Genomic DNA, 15,282 nt, shown 5'->3' with positions numbered 1-15,282 from the left:
TCTATCCAAAATTTTCTCTCTATCTTATTAATTATATTTGAGTGTGAGTGTCATTAAAAAGCACTTGGGGCCAAGAAGGTAGCTGGGGTCGGAGAAGATTCCTCCCTGGGCTTTAGTTAAGTATACTTCTTCCATTCATTGTCATCTGTTTTCATGTTGTCACAATTGAAAGCCAGACCGTATTTGGAAGCAAAAAAGTATGAAACTACCATGGTGGAAGTGGCGGGGCTGCAAAGTCCATCTTCCTGCAGCTCTTCTCCCTCTGGCCACTCCTCCCTTTGCCCTGCATCTCCCTCTCAGCTCCTTCCCAGGAAGAGACTCAGTTCTCTTTCTTCTGCTCTTTTCTCTTAATTTCCATGTTGTAAATTGAGATTATAGTCCCTACCACGTTCATTTCATATTTTCTCGTGAATGTAGCTGACCCTGAGCCACCTTAGAGCTCCCAGAATGACAATTCAGGTAAGTCCAGTAAATGAGAAACTATGTCAGAAATTTTTAGCAAGCGCTTGAGTGTTGAGGAAAGAAAACTTTTCAAAGAAAGTTTCCTGTTGCACACCTTTAATTTCCACTTTACTTCCCACCCCCCTCCCTCCACCTGCAATCTCTTACATAGTTATTCACGGCAAATATATTCCCAGTAGTATTCACACTGCAAAATACGAACACCTTCATAGTAATTCTCTATTTTTTTTCTCTTTCTTCCAGGTGAGGATAAGTAAGGAGCAAGACCACATAATAATAATTCCTAGAGGTCTGTCTTTTTCTGAAGCCACAGCTTCCAATCTGGTATAAATTTTAATTTCTGTGTTACTTTTTCTATGCTGCTTTGTGCTTTTCTGACAGCTTTTATTTAGTTTTTAGTACAGGACAGAACAAGAGAGGGTATGGATGGAAAAAACATTTGCTAATGAATAGAAAAGAGTTTAGAAAGTTATGTTGTTGGTTTTTTTTTTTAAGAGAAGTTTTAGGGGTCAAGAAAAGGTAGTTGAAGAGACTAATGAAGTTGGTCTGATTATCAGTAAACCTATCCATGTTTTGAAGGGAATCTTTTGCATTTTTTTTCTGCCCTATACATGCTGGAATTTTTTTTTTTAACCCACACACAAGTGTATGTGTATTTTATAGGTAGAGGTCAGCAAATTTCAGTTGGTGTGAGCAGAGGGTCTGACTATAGCATTTTATTTTTCCATGATTATCTTGTAGCCACTGTCATTGGCCTCTAGAGTGGCAGGCACTACAGTGGTTCTGGGTTCTGCCATGTTAGCAAATGGAAATTTTCTAGCCAGTTCAGTAAATGCCTTACTTGTCCAGACCTTTAGTGAAGAGTTAAACATATTTGGCTTTTTAGAAACTGCTTCTTACTAAACTTAGAGTTTTGTTGCAGACTGCCTGTTTTTGTAAATAAATTTTTATGGAAACAAAGCCATAACCATTCTTTTACAGTTCTTTATGGCTCTATATAAAGTGGCAGAGTTGAGTAATTGCATCAGAGGCCCACAAAGTCTAAAATATTTACTGTTTGGTCTTTGACAAAAAGGTTTGCCACCCCCCTGGTTTAGCTGATGGACCACAGGCAAACTTTGATATGTGTGTACCAATTAAATATGTCTCTCTGATTTTTCCAGGTGAAAGTCAATATAATAGGAGAAGTGGTTGATCAGGGAAGTACTAATTTGAAAATTGACCACACAGGCTTCAGTCCCCATGCTGCAATCTATTCAACACGTCCGGATGTTAAGTGTGTGATACACATCCATACACTTGCAACAGCAGCTGTAAGTGGTTGAAGGCTAAAATCAACAATGGCTCTGGGAAATATATTATTTTCACGGTTTCCCTTATGTGATACTTTACTACCTGCACTCTTTCACACCCCATCATTCAGAATCACATTCAAAATACTAATTTCTGCATACCCAGAAAGTGAAAGTTCCTTTGGATCAAATGCTGACATTGTAGGAAACAACTGGAGAGATAGCATTGGCATTTTTAACTAATCAGCTAATAATTGGGTACTGAGTTCTTTGGAGCAAAGTTTCTTTCATAATATTTGGCACAACATTTAAATTGACTTGTGTCCCCTAAATTGTGATTTTTGTTTTTGTTTTTTTTTTTTCCTGGAAGAAGTGAAGAGCTAAAGTGGGAGATGGGGGCAGCCCAGGTGGCTCAGTGGTTTAGCACCGCCTTTGGCCCAGGGCGTGATCCTGGAGACCTGGGATCGAGTCCCGCGTCGGTCCCCCTGCATGGGGCCTGCTTCTCCCTCTGTCTGTGTCTCTGCCTCTCTCTCTTTCTGTGTCTCTCATGAATAAATAAATAAAATCTTAAAAAATATATAAATTGGGAGATGGGCTGGAATGGTGAACACAGTGAATAGATGAGTGCTTCCTGAGCTGACTAAAGAATCAGGTTCCTAGGAGAGTGTAATTAGTAACTGTGTCCTCTTGACATGGACCCAATCACATAGGTATCCTCCATGAAGTGTGGGATCCTTCCAATTTCTCAAGAGTCCCTCATCCTGGGAGAAATTGCTTATTATGACTACCAAGGGTCACTTGATGACCAGGAGGAGAGAATTCAGCTGCAGAAAGTTCTGGGGCCAAGTTGTAAGGTATGTAAGTAGAGTTTCTATCGAAGGAGCTATTTTTGTTGCTGTTGCTGTTGATAAAAACAGTGTGAGCTATGCCAGTTATTTAAAGTGATTGCTTTTGGATTCTATTTTAGGTGCTGGTGCTCAGAAATCATGGTGTGGTAGCCCTTGGAGAAACAGTTGAGGAGGCTTTTCATTATATATTTAATGTGCAGATGGCCTGTGAGATTCAGGTAGGAAAAATTATCCCACACACACTTTTTTGTATTGCTTTATAATTTGCTTGTTGAGGTGGGTTTTGTATTTACTAATTTTCAAAGTCCTATTGGTTGGTAGCATTTTGTTAAGCTTTTAACAGAAGTTCTGCTTTACTTGGATAAAAGGGGGGTCAGCTCAGTTATCTCTTGAATTGAAAATAGGAAAAAATATTTCACATATAGATGCACACACTCAAATCTGAGTGCCTCATAAACATCATTTCCCCTATAATCCTACTGTTAAGATAGTATAATTCTACATATCTCTGTTTTTACGTTGTGGTGGTGTGGTACTAATTGAGAAACAAAGGCCACTGTCAGTCATCAAAGATCAAATGTATTATAACTACTTTCATAAAAAGTATAAGAGTAAGGCCAGAAGTTTTATGAACTCATGCAGTTTACAACAATTGCACAGCCTCAGCCTTATTATAATAGGTTGGATAGTTATTAACCACTTTTTTCCTCAGAGAAGCTGAATGTATTTTTAACAGACCTAATTTCTATCTTCAAGAAGGTTCTTTTGAAGCAAATAGTAATAATTTTAATTTATTGGAAAGGCCACAAAAAAGGGGAAAAAACTCTTCTGTCAATTTTAATGTCTTAAGAACCAACTTTTTTTTTTTTTGCTTCAGCAATACTTCCTCCTCTTCTTAAATGAAGCTATGAAAACCTTGATTAAGATAATGAGCTGACTTCCTCTGCCTAAATATTCTTAAATTCACAGTATAGTATTTATATTCCTTTAAAATTATAACTTCCAGCAAAAAAAAAAAAAGAAAAAAGAAAAAAGGATAACCATGGGAAAACTGCAAGATAACTTTAAAATTTGGCAAGAGAATTCAGTTTCTTGAAATATGCTAAAAGGAATGGCTCTAAATGTGTTTTCCATCAGGGAGGATCAGAATTCTGGAAGGTATCTTTTTCAGATAGATGGAAAAGATACTTCAGCTGCCTATTTTCACAAGTATATTGCCTTATTTTTGTTGTTAGTAGCCTGAACAGGTATTATAGGTATTTGCTGAATTAAAATTATGCCTTTTTAAAGGTGTATAATACTGTAATTCTTACAGTCTTGTACATCTCTATTTTGCCATTGATTACAGGTTCGGGCATTAGCAGGGGCAGGTGGAGTAGACAATCTGCTTGTGCTGGATCCTCAAAAATATAAAGCTTTCACTTACACTGTAGCAGCATCTGGAGGAGGAGGAGTGAATATGGGTTCCCATCAAAAGTGGAAGGTTGGCGAGATTGAATTTGAAGGGCTGATGAGGACTCTGGATAATTTGGTAGGTGAAAAACTGAACGTAAACTTGGATTTCATGTCTTCAGATTCAAAAGCGAATGCCTCCATCTCCCTTTGGACTCTCTGGGAACATCCTCTTGATGCCTCTGGGAGCTGAGTTTGACCCTAGGGAGGCATTCCAGTGTAATTTTACCACATTTTTAAGAACCATACGGTGAAACATGCAAATGTCATCTTACTTTAGATTTTATCCTCTTCCACTAAGGTCAGAAGACAGATTGCCTTCAGACCCAGAAACAAAGACTTAAATGAGCACTGAGATTTGGCTTCCAGAAAACTGGAAAATAGCTAGGAAAATGTTTCTGGTCAGCAGTTTTGAAATTACCTTTGTCAGGAACAGTTGTGTGAGTGGAAATCACATTGTCAGCTGGAATCCGTTTTAACCAGATCTTGAAATTTGCTTAATTTCGACTGTAGTGTTATGTGGAGGTTATATGGGGTTTGAAAGGTATTTTCCCCTTTGTTTTTCAACAAATGAGTCTTTTTCATCATTCGCATAAAGAATTAAGAGTCCAAATGCTGTGTTTGGTACATGTTTGATTGTTTCAAATGTGGGTTTTTTTTTGCTCTCGTAGGGATATAGAACTGGCTATGCTTATAGGCATCCTCTCATTCGAGAGAAGCCCAGGCACAAGAGTGATGTGGAAATCCCAGCAACTGTGACTGCCTTTTCCTTTGAGGATGACACAGTGCCACTCTCTCCTCTCAAGTACATGGCACAGAGACAGCAGCGTGAGAAAACAAGATGGCTGAACTCCCCAAATACTTACATGAAAGTGAATGTGCCTGAAGAGTCTCGGAATGGTGAAACCAGTCCCAGGACCAAAATCACAGTATGTCACTATTTTATGTGGTTTGCCTTTACTGAATATTTTGCCTGCTTACTCATTAATTGAATATTCTGCATTAAAAAATTGGAAAAGCAGAATAAAATAATAATAACCTGCCATTTATCAGATATAAACTTTGTACAGGATACTTTGTTTTATGAGCCATAAATGAATTCTCATTTAATTCTGTTGAGGATTTTTCTTTCCCATTTTATAGATGTAAAAACTGAGGCACAGAGAGATTAATCATTTGTAAATAGTAAAGTCAGGATTTGAATGCATACAGTGACTCTGGAGCCCTGTTCTTACTCCATTACTTGATACTGTTTTGCAGTTTGTACTATCCCAGTGAAATCAGAGCTATAAAAGTTACTGACAAGTAATAGTGCCAAAGCTTCATGAATGACTGCACATAGTTATCCTTAGGCAGGATCTTGAAGAGAGAGAAATGGGTTGTCTTATCTTTTTCAACATTTTGCTTCAGATTTGCTTTAAGTTTAGAGTGTTTATTGCCAAATATCCTCTAAATACTCAAAATTAGTTCATCCTGTCATATAAATTAGTAACATTCGATATGGAAGTGCCTACGCTTGAAAGCGTTTTTCCTTAGTCTATAAGATTTCTTATCTCCTAGTAATTAAACTCCTAAGTTTCTCAGAATTAATTTTATTGACAAGACTGATAGCCAACCATTACTAATCTTGATATATATTAGCCTTCTTTTAGTGATATAATAAGGGGTGAAGAAGAATTCTATAAGACTTCCATCCCTATCGAACGATAGGAGTTAGTTTAGGATTAGGAGTTACTACCAAATTACCCTCTTTGTAAAATGCTGGTCAGAGGGTTGGCCTTTTCTAGCATCCAAAAATAAAAAATGAAGTCTCGAAAACAACAGTAAGGGATTCCTCAAGTCCTTTTTGTGACTTAGCCATCAGTTGAAGAAACTTCAATGCAGGCACCATCTCTCAGTGTGAATTAATACAAGATCAAGCTCTGTATCTGTTCTTGGAACATTTGAGCATCGTATTTGAAAATGCCAAAAGGATAAAAAAAATTTTTTTTTGAAGATTTTATTTATTCATAAGAAAGAGCGAGAGAGAGGCAGAGACACAGGCAGAGGGAGAAGCAGTCTTCTGCAGAGAGCCCGACATGGGACTCGATCCTGGGACTCGATCCTGGGACTCGATCCTGGGCCTCCAGGATCATGCCCTGGGCCAAAGGCAGGTGCTAAACTGCTGAGCCACCCAGGGATCCCCAAAAGGAGAAAATTTAAGTAGCCATATAAGTGAGTAGTCATGTGAATAGTAATCAAATTTTTTAAGTGAGTGCTGATGGTGAGCGTTTTTCTAAGTAGTATGAGATAGACAGTGATTGACTACTAAATACTGCTTAGTGAAATTCTTTGAAATATTGGCAGCGTATGCTCCCTCTTCTTGAGTCAATTAATAGTTACCAAGAACCTTCTATATTTCCTTAACACAAAGCTTCATTTATATATTTTTTTTATTTTTTAGTGGATGAGAGCAGAGGACTCTTCTAAAGTTAGTAGTGGAACACCTATCAAAATTGAAGATCCAAATCAGTTTGTTCCTTTAAACACAAACCCAAATGAGGTACTAGAAAAGAGAAATAAGGTAAGATGTGGTCTTCTGTGTCCAGGGGAGGCATTTTTATACCGTTTTATGTTCAGATCACTAGTGAGATTAAATCTAATGAATACCGTACTTGGGGGGTTGAATAAAGAAGAATTTGAAACTCAGTATAATTTTAGCTTGTATTGAATACCTCCAGCTCTGTGCTAGTCACTGGTGAGTGGGCTCACACAGAGAAGTAGTATTAAACATATTGTTGCTGTATTAGTGAAAGTGAACCCTGGCATTAGTGGAAAATGTAATTCTCGAACCACATAAGACAATAGGAAATCACCCATTAAGAAGAGTGGAAGAGATGAATGTGAGTTGTTGGGATGGTCAGAGAGGATTTTGTGGAGGCAGGAAGAGGCTCTGGGTGGTCAAATAGCAAGCCTCTGGGAAAAGAGAGAGTAAAGGTCATCTGCATAGTTGCCCCTAAGAACCTTTTGTTGTATTTCAATTCAGATTCGAGAACAAAACCGATATGACTTGAAAACAGCAGGACCCCAATCTCAATTGCTTGCTGGAATTGTTGTGGATAAACCTCCTTCGGTAAGTCCATGAAGCAGTATGATCTTTGGTTTTCGTCTACCACATTAATTTCTTTGTATTTTACATATGAACACTTATTTTTATTAATATAAGCACAAGTTAAAAAGTCAAATAATTGCAAGACTTAAAATGTCACTTTGAACTCCCAGTTTCCAAGGGCAAGGACTTTCTTCTAGCATCCATGTTTCTTTCTTTAAAGGAAAAAAAAAAGATTTTATTTATTTATTTGAGAGAGCGAGAGGAAGAGAGAGAGCCAGAGAACACAAGCAGGGGAAACAGCCCTGGGATGCTGGGCTCCGTCCCGGGACGTTGGGATCATGACCTGAGCCAAAGACAGATGCTTAACTGACTGAACCACCCAAGCACCCCTACCTCCACATTTCTTTTTTTTTTTTTTTTTTTTTTTTTTTATGATAGTCACAGAGAGAGAGAGAGAGGCAGAGACACAGGCAGAGGGAGAAGCAGGCTCCATGCACCTGGAGCCTGACGTGGGATTCAATCCTGGGTCTCCAGGAGCGTGCCCTGGGCCAAAGGCAGGCGCTAAGCTGGTGCGCCACCCAGAGATCCCCATTACCTCCACATTTCTAAAGAGCTTCTTTGTTCTGCTTTTTCTTAGTCTATTAATTTTAGTCCTCGATTGATTTCCTTGAATCAGTGTCATTGACTGTAAGAAGTACCATTATTTTGTATATCACTAAAAGAGAAAACCCCTGACAATCATAATTGTAGGATGCCATCAATCATGAGATGAATCCCAATTTCAGAGATGAGAAAATGTGGGGGAAAGATTATATTACAGTTTCTTTGTTAAATCAGCTTTCAGTGTTTATATTATTAAATGTTTACTGCTGAGCCAGGTAGTATCCCATGATTACATTTCCTTTCTTCTATATACTCTGACTCCTGGAGTTAATAAGTGCCTCTGTTTTTCATATGCTTAGTATTTTGGGTACACTGGTTTAGTTCTTCCCAAACTTTTCAGAGACATTATAAAGCCATTCTTAATATTATTTTCCAGAGGGTCAAAGGTAACAGGTAATCTCTCATTCCTCTGCCATTGCAGTCCAGATGTGGACTGATTGCTTTTCAGGCCAGCTGCAGAGGCTGACCCAAGGATTCCTCTGCTTCTTGCCTGTGTGGTATCCCTGTTTCCTGCATTGTGTCTTCCAGTTTCTTCACTTATTCCTTTATCATTGAGTATATCTTCTTACTAGCTTTCTGAGAAAGGATACCTAGGAGGTAACAGCCTCAAATCCTGTGTCCTACCCTCAAATGTTCATATAATAGACCTAGAATTCTAGTTCAAAATAATTTACTTCAAAACTATGGAAAGCATCACTCTGTTGTCCGTAACTCCATGTTACTGTTGAGAAGTAGGAGAAGAGCACTGTGATTCATGTGACTTTGTATAGGGCCCTTTTTTATTCTTTTAGACCTTTTCTGCATCCCTGCCATTCTGAAATTTTATGATGTGCTTTGTAGTAGATTTCTTTTAGTCTTTGTTCTTAGCATTCAGTAACCCTTTTTTTTTTTTTTTTAAGATTTTATTTATTTATTCATGAGAGACACACAGAGAGGCAGAGACACAGGCAGAGGGAGAAGCTGGCTCCATGCAGGGAGCCCAACACGGGACTCCATCCCAGGTCTCCAGGATCATGCCCTGGGCCAAAGGCAGGCGCTAAACCTCTGAAGCCACCTAGGGATCCCCCAGTAACCCTTTTCAATCTGTAAAGTCCTATCCTTCAGTTCTGGGAATTTTTAAAATTTATTTCTTCAGTAGTTTTTTTCCTTCTAGTCTCTTCTGTCAAGATTTGCTGTTAGTTGGGCCTCTTTGAGCCTCTGATTTTTCTCTTTCCCCACTTTCCATCTCTTTGTTTTTTTATCCTACTTTCTGAGAGATTTGATTGATTTTATTTTCTTATTCTTCTATTTAATTTTGTTTTGATATATTTTATTTTATTATTATTATTTTTTTTATTTATTATAGTCAGAGAGAGAGAGAGAGAGGCAGAGACACAGGCAGAGGGAGAAGCAGGCTCCATGCACCGGGAGCCCGACGTGGGATTCGATCCGGGGTCTCCGGGATCGCGCCCTGGGCCAAAGGCAGGCGCCAAACCGCTGCGCCACCCAGGGATCCCGTTTTGATATATTTTAACAAATTTTTTAAGACTTCTTATTCCCAGAATGTGTCTTTTTTTTTTAAGATCTTTTATTCATTTGAGAGAGAGAGAGCACAATCAGGGGGAGGGGCTAAAGGAGAGAGGGAAGCAAACTCCCCACTGAGCAGGGATCTGGAAGTGGGGCTCCATATCAGGACCCTGGAGATCATGTTCTGAGCCAAAGGCAGATGTTTAACCATCTGAGCCACCCAGGTGCCCCATGAATGTTTCTTTTTTAATAACATCCTAATTTTTCATGGATACATTTTCTCTTACTGCTCTAAGGGAATCAATTTTAAATTTCAGCGATTTTTATTGTCCTTGTTTCTTCTGAGTTCCCTTTTTCTTGTCCTGGTTTCTCCCTTCCATGTTGTAAGCTTTCCTCAGGTGTCTGGTAATGCATGGTAGTCTGTGTATATTTAAGAATGGGACACTGAAAACCAGTCAAATGCTCTGGGTATGTGCAGAGCTTGGGAACTGGTGAGCTTTGCTATAGGGTCATTGGTTATTTCTCTGGGGAATTCCCAAATGTTAATATCTGTACTACTTTTATCTGAGGCCATTTAATTTATCTGGAGAATTTTCAGTCTCCTCCCAGTCTCCCACCATCATTCTGGGAGCCCTCAGCTATGTTTGTGCCCCTCTAACCCAGTTCTGAAGAATAAGCGTCTGATCTGTCAATGTTTTTCTCTACAAGACCATGCAATTTGAAGATGATGATCAGGCCCCACCAGCTCCTCCCAACCCCTTCAGTCATCTCACAGAAGGAGAGCTTGAAGAGTATAAGAAGACAATCGAACGTAAACAGCAAGGCCTGGAAGGTTAGTTCATTTTCAGATTAAGCCTGTTAACCATACTACTAACAATAGAGCACCTTGAGTTGGATGATAGAAGACAGTGTTTTTGTTTTTAAATATTCTTTCTGCAATCGATTGTTCTATATCATCTCTCCCAGACCTTACTGAGTATGGGTGGAGCTAAAATACAAAGAGCCACCATAGTCCATGTATGTTAACATGTAGAGGAAACAGTTTTCTTCAGAAAGCAATTGGATGGCTACCAAAAATCTCCCATAGTAAAGTGAAACCCACAGATTAGTAAAGAATTATCAGCTACAATAAATACAGATACAGTAATAGATTTAAACATTACAGCGTCTTTTAAGTGTCTTTAATACTTTGTAAAATCTCTGTTGTTTTTGGGTATCACAAGGTGCTAGTATTATAGTCTCAAAAGCAAACTGACAAAATTTTGATGTGACTTTTTTTAAGCATATGGGCACTGTCATGAGGTTGAGTTTTTCTGACTTCAGAACCCTAAGTAAGAATTATATTTAAAAGTTGTTAATGAAACCCCAGTTAATTAAATACTAGCTCCCTTTTTTTCCCCTCAAAAATAAGAAATTCTTTATAGCAGGGACTCTCAATCTTGGGTCTTTGTATAAGCTCCAGACAGTCCATAAGCCATCTAAAAAATATATTCTTAATTTTGTATGATACACATTTGGGGAAAGAGGGCATTCAAGGTAAGGGACAAGAAGTCTGTAGCCCCAAAAGAGGGTAAGAGCCTCTGCTTTAAAAGACCATCTACAACATACAGTTGAAATTTTTACCCAAAGCAGAACAGAATGAATAAAAACTTTGTGTCCATGTTAGATATCGTGTAGAAGAAATTAACATCTAGGATCATCCAGGGGACAGTTTTTATCAGTATGTTAGTGCCTTTGTCACAAAAGGGAGTCATCCTGACTCATTAATGTGATTATACTAAATATTCTAAGTGGTATTATTGAATTCGTTTATTCTAACCTAAGGTTGGAAACTTTCTGTGTTTTTTTTTTTTTTCTATTTTGTTAAGTGTCCCTTTTTAATCTCTCATTTTTTGAAAGCCTAAAGATGCCAGGTAATAAATACTATATATACTCTAGAACCGTCACCTTTTATATATATATATATTTTTTATAAATAGTTTCTTCCACGTTCATTATGGCCTTCTGAATTAGCTCACTAATATTGCTCTGACAGGAATCACTAATTGGATATTGTTCAAAAATTCAGTGAGGCACTCTGCCTCATGAATGTAGCATCATTGGTGAGACTTCATCATTCTTTTCACCTGGCTGCTCAATATATTTTGGTTTTCTAACACTCTAGCAAAAGCTAAATGCATACATATTATTTGCCTGGGCTGTCAGTAGCCATGCTTCCTTACTAAAGCATGTATATAAACTTGCTATTAGCAGCCAGAAGTGTTAACACATTAACCTCCTCTTAATGCATAGTTATTGATATATGGGAAAGCTGTTAGCATGCTCAGCTCATTGCAGAAGAGTTTATCACATGTCTGCAGGTGTTTGATATATGCACTGACCTCCCTGAGATCTTACGCTTCTTTGTTTTGCATGGCTTTTAACTAAACTCTCATCCAACAGATGCTGAGCAGGAATTACTCTCAGATGACGCTTCATCTGTTTCACAAATTCAGTCTCAAACCCAGTCACCGCAAAATATCCCTGAAAAATTAGAAGGTATTCACTGTAACTTCCCATAGCATTCACCGAGTTAGTCTTAAGAGTTCGTCTTCTGTCATTTGTTTTTATGTAAAGAAATTGAGTGCCTGATTGCAATAACTTTGCCATGAATTTTACTTAAAGCTCCCAATAATTTTATATTTTTTTATTAAATGGTGTGCTACTTCTGCGTTTATATTGATTTGCCTTAATCTGGATTTTGGCAGCCGGTAGTTCTTAAGAATTTGTGAAATTAAAAGTGATTGGTCCTACATCTTCCAATCAGAAGCATGAAATCTTTTTCAGTTTGATTGCCAAATGACCAAAATTGAAGAAAAATACATGTTGTCTTCCTCATTTATCCTGTCTTGATTTATAGTGAAAGTGTCAAATCATCAAACCAGCCTTACGCAGCTTTCATCCTTTGGTCTAATAACTTTGTCCCTTTCCCCTTTATACCTTGTAAGAAAATTAGCTTCATGCTAATAGATCCAAAGATAATAATTTATCTTTACTGAAGTTAAAGTAATGTCTTAGTACATTGCTAAAACATTTCAGTTTTGTAAAATAAAGCAAAGATGTTAACTATAATAAAATAACCAAAAAACCCCACCTTCCCCTTTTGTAGAAAACCATGAGTTATTTTCCAAGAGCTTCATCTCCATGGAAGTGCCTGTCACGGTAGTGAATGGCAAGGATGATATGCATGATGTTGAAGATGAGCTCGCTAAGCGAGTGAGTAGGTTAACTACAAGCACGACCATAGAGAACATCGAGATTACCATTAAGTCTCCAGAAAAAATTGAAGAAGTCCTGTCACCTGAAGGCTCACCTTCAAAATCACCATCCAAGAAAAAGAAGAAATTCCGTACTCCTTCCTTTCTGAAAAAGAACAAAAAAAAGGAGAAAGTTGAAGCCTAACTAAATTCTTTTTATAATTATTATTATTACAATGTGACATTGCACATCTAAATACCACATTTAAGTTGATTAATAAGCAGTGGTAGATAAGATTGGGGGTATGTAGCAAACTGGACTTTAAGAACTGGAAAGAGATTTTCTAAAAGAAAAACCTATTATGAAAAAGTTTCAAATTCATCTCTCATTTTATATCTCCAAAAAAGATTTTGGATTTTTAAAACACTTGTTAGTTTTAGTTAGCTCTGCCCTCATGAAGTATTACTATAATTCACCACAAACAGATACCTGTCTGAATTACTTCAGGCCTTCTGCATAATATCTGTTGGAAATAAATTACCAGTGAACAAGTGAGAGAATTTTTATTTCTCAGCAGCTGCTTCACTGGGTAATCAGATTATAATTTTTTACCACCATTATTGACTGTACCTTTGGGTTCCCATTGTTTCAGTGGGCATTAACAGAACGCTTTAAAAGCTTCTAAGAATCTATAGCATTAGTATACACTGGCACATAATTTTTTTAAAAAGTTTAAGAAAAGATTCATTTGGAATTTTATTCATAGTATAAAATTTCCTCACCTGAAGTAACTTTCTTTGCCAAAAAAAAAAAATCATTTTAGTAAACTATAATTTTTGAAAACTTCCTTTTTTATTAGTTTAGAAAGCCCCTTATTTTTCAACAAAGGGGATTTTGTACACATAACATGGGTTATTTAGTTTAACTCTGGCAAAAACAATTTTTGTATGTTGAGATGTTTGTATACCATTCATTATAAAAGTATCATAAGCATATTAGCCAATCATATAACAGTAGAGCATATTTAAGGCTGCTTGGTACTAAGTATACTTAAATATAATTCAAGAATCCAGGGACTTGGTATCAAAGGGGGACTATAACATTTCAAGGTATAACTAGATCCATATTTGAACCTTATCATGTATTTTTTTCTTAGTATTGCTAACAAATGAAGAAGCTCTCATATGGTAACCAAATGAAAAGGAAGAGAGAAAGTGAAAAATGAAGGGAACAAAAGTGGTGTCATACAAAGAATTCTAGTTTGATAGTCCTGATAGGATTTGAAGCATAGCTTATTTGAAACATGTCCCAAATTTCTGAAATTCTACTCTGCCAAAATCATTGTATTTCTTGGTTGATATTTGAGTTTTAAAAAGGTCAATTCCTTTTAGCTTCTGAATCTTTAGAAGGCAGCACTAGAAGAAATCAGTGGGTCTAATCCCCCCGTGAGAAAACCTACCACTTCTTAATTTTTACAAAGTTTTCTTATCTTGTTTCAGTTTAATTTTCTTTCTAATGTAAATACAAATTTAAACCTAGACTTAATATAGTTTTTTCTCCCCTTCACCCAAGTGATGTCACAAATCAATGTAAAATCAATGATCCGAAATGGTCAGTGGGTAAAAATAATCCAAAGTGTTTCTGGAGGGTGAGTTGGCATGTAAAAAATCACATTGATTACAGTGTGTTCTAGGTCTGGTTCTGTTTGTATGTGTATGATGATGCAAAGTTGAAACAGAGCCTGGAAATTTCATTCTAGATCTCACTAACTACTGGAATCAGTGTTTAATCTCTTAGTGGAAACTTTCAGTTGCTTAATTCTGTATTTGAGGATTTTTTTATGTTCTACATCATTTATGTTGTATTACAATGTATGTAGAAACAGTAACCTGTGAACTATGCTTTCCCATAACTTTTTAAATATATATATATATCTTAAATGAATGCAATGTGCATAAATATTTTTTAAACGCAACAGTGAACTATTTGCACCTTTTGCTAATGCCTCTATTTACTTGCTTTGGCATAAAGAATGAGCCAATGAACCTCTGTGTCCTGTGGAAAATGTATAAATGTTATCTGATATTGCTCTTAGATGTGATGCTAATTAATGTTAAATCACAAATAAACAGTATTTTAAATAGATGCATTTGGTATCATGAGCTTTCAATTCAGGGGTGTGGTTCCTTAGCCTGTATTACTTTGTGGAATGTTGAAAGAAATTTTTTTTAAACCACAGTGAGATTTTTGGGTAGGACTGTTGCTTCTGGATCAGTAATGTCCTGGTAAATTTATTTTCAAATTAATTAAAAATCCACTATGTAAAAATTACCCTTCTTGTTTCAGCTCACATTAAAAGAAATCTTCCCCTAGTGTCCTATTCTTTGTCTTGATAATGTACGGTGACCACAAATATCTCTCTGAGATCTAAAGATCTTTGAAGGACTTAAGACTCCGATTCTCAGTTTTAGATCTGCTGTTATGATCTATGGATGCCGAATAGAAAATGTTGCAGAATATGTGCTGAGTTTATAATACTTACCCTTTCCTTTTATTTATGTAACAATGTGACAGTAAAAAGAATGGAAAATAGGTTATAGTTCCACCACATTAACATTCAAAATAAATCTATTCCCTTCCAACTCTGGATGATTTATAGATGTATCTCATATAGGCTGGTTATCAAGGTGTGAATGTAATTTTATTCTGGGTTTTTTCTCCTTAGCATAAT

General features: G+C 36.9%; 1 protein-coding gene across 11 annotated transcripts in view; it reads left to right on the top strand.

Annotated features, from left to right (window-relative positions):
• The window catches only part of ADD3 (adducin 3), a 121,301-nt gene extending 106,605 nt beyond the window's left edge, over window positions 1-14,696 (top strand). For 10 of the 11 annotated variants that reach the window (XM_041742680.1, XM_041742678.1, XM_041742676.1 and 7 more), the window contains 11 exons: window positions 706-786; window positions 1,626-1,775; window positions 2,465-2,608; window positions 2,722-2,820; window positions 3,951-4,133; window positions 4,726-4,983; window positions 6,498-6,617; window positions 7,080-7,166; window positions 10,023-10,146; window positions 11,757-11,852; window positions 12,463-14,696. In XM_041742680.1, coding sequence (XP_041598614.1) covers window positions 706-786; window positions 1,626-1,775; window positions 2,465-2,608; window positions 2,722-2,820; window positions 3,951-4,133; window positions 4,726-4,983; window positions 6,498-6,617; window positions 7,080-7,166; window positions 10,023-10,146; window positions 11,757-11,852; window positions 12,463-12,755 — 1,635 coding nt within the window. In that variant the 3' untranslated portion in view covers window positions 12,756-14,696. The remainder of the gene's footprint in view (window positions 1-705; window positions 787-1,625; window positions 1,776-2,464; window positions 2,609-2,721; window positions 2,821-3,950; window positions 4,134-4,725; window positions 4,984-6,497; window positions 6,618-7,079; window positions 7,167-10,022; window positions 10,147-11,756; window positions 11,853-12,462) is intronic. The other variant, XM_041742685.1, reaches the window with a different exon arrangement.
• Window positions 14,697-15,282: the final 586 nt, after the last annotated feature.

The sequence above is a fragment of the Vulpes lagopus genome, chromosome 2 (genome assembly GCF_018345385.1).
Source record: "Vulpes lagopus strain Blue_001 chromosome 2, ASM1834538v1, whole genome shotgun sequence".
Classification (NCBI taxonomy): domain Eukaryota; kingdom Metazoa; phylum Chordata; class Mammalia; order Carnivora; family Canidae; genus Vulpes; species Vulpes lagopus.
The sequence above is the reverse complement of the archived record's forward strand: the minus strand, read 5'-3'. Positions and strand labels throughout refer to the sequence as shown.